Consider the following 6,000-nt stretch of genomic DNA (forward strand, 5'->3'; position numbering starts at 1 on the left):
TCTGTTATTCAAGAAAACTATGAGCCTATAGCTGAATTGTACAGAAAAAAAAATGCCCCAAAAAATCCATGTTTGACTCTGTCACATTTTCCTAACTTGGCAAGTGGTGAGGTAGCTGTGGTGAGGGGGTATTTTATTTTCTTTACTCTTAAATGAAAAAAAGGGATATATTATATAGATTTATGAAGCACTAGACAAACTTGAAGCCAAGGTAAAGAGCTTCCAATGCTGTTCTTCATCTATAGGTCATAGAGGCTTCCAACAATGAGCAAAAGTTGAAACATTACTACAGGAATTCTTTTTCAGCCTGATTTTCTTATACAAACAATATCTTCTCAGAGACCATATATAATTTATGCATGTCTATCAAATATATTTGTATAAATTAATGATATTTAAGAAGGAATACAAGATTATTATTTAGGTTAAAAAAGATGTATCTGTAGTCAGAGATAAAATTGCCCTGCTCCCCAAAAAGCCTTGGACATTGGTGCAATCTTAGACTATAAATGGTGCATGAAAAAGTTAAAAGAAAATAATCTTTATTAGGGATGGAAAACACTTGGAATTATATCTTTACATGAATTCAATTACGTTTTAAATTAAAAGATTTGTGATTTCCAAATTCTTAAGGCACCTATGTTGTCAATTAATGTAAAGATTTGTCAGTTAAGTCATTTTTTAAGAAGAAAATTTATGTTAAAAGAAATAGTTCACCCCTGACCTTGTCAAGTTGTGCTGTGGATATCTGTAGTCAGTCTTTTAAACCAATTAACACAAAATCCAGTGAACACTGAGAAAAGTTTGCTCAAATGCAGGATGTATATGGCGCCAAGGACATTCTAAATCTTCAGTAAAATGTTCATTCCAAGAAATTTATAGGAATTATGACCTACAACGTGTAGATAAAAAAAAAAACAGGGATTCTTTCATGATTACGTGCTTGTACAACCTTATCTGCATTTGGCTGATTCCTCAATGCTCTTCAGCTTTGTTCATGTTGTTGTATTTTGCATCTTATTTTAGCTGATGAGTCTTTTGTAGAAGAAACAAGGATCAGGTGTACAAAATTGTATTCGTGGTATCTATGATGTGTTTTTTTATAACATTAAATCTCTTGGGGTTTATTTATATCAAACAAATTTGTTGATACATGTATACATGTATATAAAAATGCTTTATTTTTTGTAAATACAGACCACACCTCTTCCTTGGTCTTATGGGAAAAATGTGGGCTAGAGATATCAAAATGTAATAATAGAAAATAGTATGAATATTTAGAGTTATATTTCAGAGTTCTTCACGACTTTCCTCCCCACTTAAGCAAATTAAACCTGATAGACAATCAGTATTTGTAAAGGTAGGTTACTCACTCACATATAGCTGCTATATATTGCTTCTCTCTTTTAGTGGCTAACAATTCATCAAGGTTTGTAAAGCTTACATTGATGGAATTTTTGAATTAAGGTAATGGAAAAAAAGTATCTGTCTTTAGACTGTATGAATGTTTTGTGATGACTTTAATGAATGATATCCTTGATGGATTATGTTGTCATTCTGTCCAGAATAGCAGATGCCAGATTTACTTAATTATATAGATATCTTAATTATATATATAAAACTAGATACACTCTATTATTATACCATTTATGTAGACAACTTTTCCTCCTACACAGTGGCGGATCCACCCATTTTAAAAAGGGGGGTTCCCAACCCAGAGTAAAGGGGGGTTCCAACTATATGCTCCCATTCAAATGTATTGATCGGCCAAAAAAGGGGGGGGTTTCAACCCCCGGAACCCCCCCTGGATCCACCACTGCTACATGAGTGTTCAACACCTTTCTGCAAGTGTACGTGTTATGCTAGATATTTCAGAGGTAGAATTTTTGGGGATGCCCCTTTAAGTGTTCCCATCCTTATAGAGCTCTATATAAAGTTAATGTATAGACTAACATTGCCATTGATGGCACACACACCTCCCCCTTTTTTTCTAATTCCTGGATCCACAGGTTTTTAAAGTCTTCAGAGACTTCTATCACATTATGTTTGTGTTAGCCAGCCCTACACTTGCATAGAATATTTCACAGTATAACTTAGGTATAAAATTATAAATCAACATAAGATTTTATTTCCAATTTCAACCCAAATTTTTAATGTATAATACAGGTAATATATCTGGCAAAGATTATCTCTTATCTAAGATGCATATGTAACACCTGTCAAAAATTCCAAATCTATCCAAATGTTTGTTGCCAGAAGATACAAGGAGAATTTGAACGAAACCTGGTGGCAATAATTTACAAGTTCATGGTAATGCCTTATGAAATATAACTTCAATTGGAATTATATTTGGACACAAATTCTGATTCTGAAAAATTGATGTCTTTAGCCATTTTGTTTTTAACTTATTTATTCCTATAACACACAATGTAGTTTAAAATCTGTTTTTATAGAAAGCTATTCTCCAACCTTGCTTTTCTATTATTACACTGCAGACCAATCTTATAGCCTTAGTTTGTCAAAGCTACCAGAATTTCTTTAGTTTTGCTTCACATATTTTTGTCCAAATAATAAGATGTTTTAAATTAGAGCAATATTAACTCTTTTTCTGATCATTTGTAACATATGTTGATTGCCTCTGCAAAGAGACTTGAATATTTCACTTTTAAAGTATCAGATGAGTCGGATATCCTATTGTTATTATGTTCCGGTAAATGAATGTATGTAATTGGAACAAATTCTAACCTGGCAAATTCCAGTAAAAAAGGACAATATCAAATAACTATTTACATGTATTTATGACATTTTATGAATATCTATATATAGACAGTATATTCTTTCTGTAGATATATCCTTAAATTATAGCCATATTACATTTTTTTACTTGTACCTAATAAAGACATATTGATATAGAAAGGCAAACAATCTTATTATGCAATGTACAGTTGAGCTTTCTTGATCAAAAACACTGGATGTACACATATTTTGTTATTGATAAATGAGTTCAAGTACTTTAGTTAAATTAAGAATTGATCTAGCCAAAACAGACGAAAAAGCTCTCTTGCAGAATACTAAAATGCAAATTTTGTTAGATTCAGTTGGAAAATCGTTAAATGAACAATCCCAGTTACAGCATCTTGATAAATGTTTGAAATGGAGAAATTGAGTACTTGTTTCATATTTGCTTAGTCGGCAGTAAAATGACTTGGAGATCAATATCAGTATTTTATTCTGTTCTTTGTCAGAAATGGACATTTTGATATGAAATATACACGGTATTGATTATATGAATTGAGTTTTGTATAAAGTTGTTTTGGTAGAGCTTCTTTTGTTTTCCTTATAATCTGTATTCAATATTTAATCATGTTTATGCATTGTTTAATCCGAAAATCGGATCAATAAAGGGTTTCTGACTGTGGTGCTGTTTCACATAGTATGTTTTGCATATATGAGAAAATCCTTTTTTTGATACTTCATAGAGCTAATTTCCTAATGCATGTAGTGCAAGACATTGGGAAGCTTGCTTGCATTGTTTGTTAATTAATTTATTATACAATTGTAATTGGAATAACTTCCGATTAAATTTAAATATTGTGTACAGATTTAATTATACCTTAATGTATATATTGTTTGAAGATGTCAATCTTTACTACAAAGCTTGAGTAACAAAGCAAGCAAGCCAACCAAAGTTTTACTCTACAAGCATTAGGAAATTAGCTCTAACAGAAGCATTTAAATAAAATTGTAGTGATTATATTTGAGAGATTGAGTTCAGGATTTGTTGTTGTTTACATTTAAATTCAACAAGGAAGATGTCAATAAGAACTACTTAAGTAGAATTTTGTATAATTACCTATAATTCTATTTATAGTAAAATATATGTAACTTCATCGGGACATTGTATGTTCCTGATAAGGGGTGGAGAGGTACAAAAAAGTTTCATTTCACACCAGACTTGTTTGATCATATGACTTAGCCCTCTTTCTATTTGCTTATTGATAAGGATGTAATTATACCATTGTAAGAAATCATTGTGTATTGGGTTTTATAAAGATATTTTCATTTATCTGTATAAACAGATTGTGGTTTTGCTGAATGTCCAGTGGAAAATATTACATGCATATTCTGGAGTATTTCTTTCCTTATTTGATATTCATTACAAATTTTTACTGTGTTTATTACACTAGAGCATGTTTTTTCCCTGCCCCTATTGTAGTACAGTGACAAATATTACACATTAAGGAGGCATGAGGTATTGCCATTTTAATTTTCACCATGTTACTCTCTCCTACAACAAAAATCTGTATACTGGTACTTGAATTTATTGGATTGATGTATATTCCAGTTCAATAGGTTTGGAGTACTCATCCAAATAAGATATGAATGTAATATGCCAAAAATTTTTTTTTTGGGGGAAATGTAGAAAAGTGCATTTAATAAGATTAAAGTCATTTCCTGTGATATAAAGCAACTCTTTGTGATATCCCTTTTTATCTGCAGTTGATCCTTTAAAAGTGGAGATTTTTAAGTGCCAAAGTGGTCAGTCTAGCCAGTTACATTTTTATGTATTTAGATGCTGGAAATATTATGTGCTGTTTCTAGGATAAACAACCAGATAACCAACAAGAATTTTATTTGCACAACTTTATTCATATAAGGCACCAACAAGACATCACATAATGGGTGCGTAGTGCATCATTCTAGTGTAAGGTAAAAACTGAAAAGAAAAAATAAACAACCTTTACAATCTGATCAAAACATCATAAAAGCATTCATAAAATGTTTCTCTGCTCAAAATTACAATGAAAATGACAAAAAATAAAATATTGATCAAAAGTGTCCCGAATGGCGTGCCATACATACCAAAAGAAGTGACAAATACATAAATGTCACGAATGGCGTTCCATAGATTTACAATTTGCCAGGAGTTTCATACACATCTCACAACTCAAAAATTTAACTTTACAATAGGAATATCAAATAAAAAATCATTTACAGGGGTAGAATAAAATATGTTAGACAATATTATCAATATAAAAAAACTTACCACGTTACGAGACAGTGAGGAAATAACAAGAAATAGTGGTCAAAATACTTTCAAAACAATGCAGGAATTGAAGAGATGTTACAAAAAATAGAGTCATATACGGAACATAAATGCCGGAATTCTGGATACAGAACATATTAGTAAATTGAAAGTTGCTTCTTAGTTACTACAGTGTAAGCTGTATTATCAGACACACTGGGGGGGGGGGGGGGGTCAGAAAAAAAATATTAGATTAAGCAGGGTGTCAGAAAAGACGGACGGGGTTTTTTTCTGCAAGGATAGGTATATTTTGGGACCAAAAAAATGTAAAATTGAGAATGGAAATGGGGAATGTCTGTTATATAGCAGGATGTTTGAATACTCAGGTGCCAGATTAGACAGGTTACAGAGTATATTAAAAAGATGTTGCATGATTGCCAATGAGACAACTAAAGGGAAAAGGATGTCAATGTTAACAAGTACATGTCACTGTATGGCCCTTCAACAAAGTTAGCAATGTCCATGCACTTGTGTGTTTACTTCTAGCAAGAAATCTGATTTAAAAAAAAAAGGAGTATCAAAATGAAATATTATTGTTATTTAAATAGCTAACGCTCTTGTTAAAATCCAAACTTGACTGAAATCTTTCAAGGACAATTAAATAAGAGCTGAGTGGTCTTTTCTGTGAGTGTGATTTTCTCAAATGATAAGGAAGAAATCTAATGGAGAAGATTTGACCCACTTAAGATATGTTTGTAATGTGATGATAAGGTCGTATCATCTGTGTTGATGTTTATCTTAACATCCTCAATTAATGTTTACTGGCACCTTCTATAGAGGGACCTTGGGGGAAATTGATGAGTCCATTTTATCTGAAGGTTTGTTTGGGGATCTGGCTCAACCTGCAAAGCTAGATTGGGCCAGTCTTTAAAGGAACACCTTTATGTAGAGGGTCTTCTGGGGATCCTGGAAGT

The 6,000-nt window shown here is 31.8% G+C and overlaps 1 protein-coding gene across 18 annotated transcripts in view; it reads left to right on the top strand.

Moving 5' to 3' along the window:
* Positions 1 to 6,000, top strand: part of LOC139511924 (rap guanine nucleotide exchange factor 1-like) — a 69,741-nt gene that overhangs the window by 35,882 nt on the left and 27,859 nt on the right. For 10 of the 18 annotated variants that reach the window (XM_071299093.1, XM_071299095.1, XM_071299097.1 and 7 more), the window contains one exon: positions 1,295 to 1,360. The exons of the other annotated variants lie outside the window; for them this stretch is intronic. In XM_071299093.1, coding sequence (XP_071155194.1) covers positions 1,295 to 1,360 — 66 coding nt within the window. The remainder of the gene's footprint in view (positions 1 to 1,294; positions 1,361 to 6,000) is intronic. 18 annotated transcript variants of the gene reach the window in all.

The sequence above is a fragment of the Mytilus edulis genome, chromosome 2, assembly GCF_963676685.1.
Source record: "Mytilus edulis chromosome 2, xbMytEdul2.2, whole genome shotgun sequence".
Classification (NCBI taxonomy): Eukaryota; Metazoa; Mollusca; class Bivalvia; order Mytilida; family Mytilidae; genus Mytilus; species Mytilus edulis.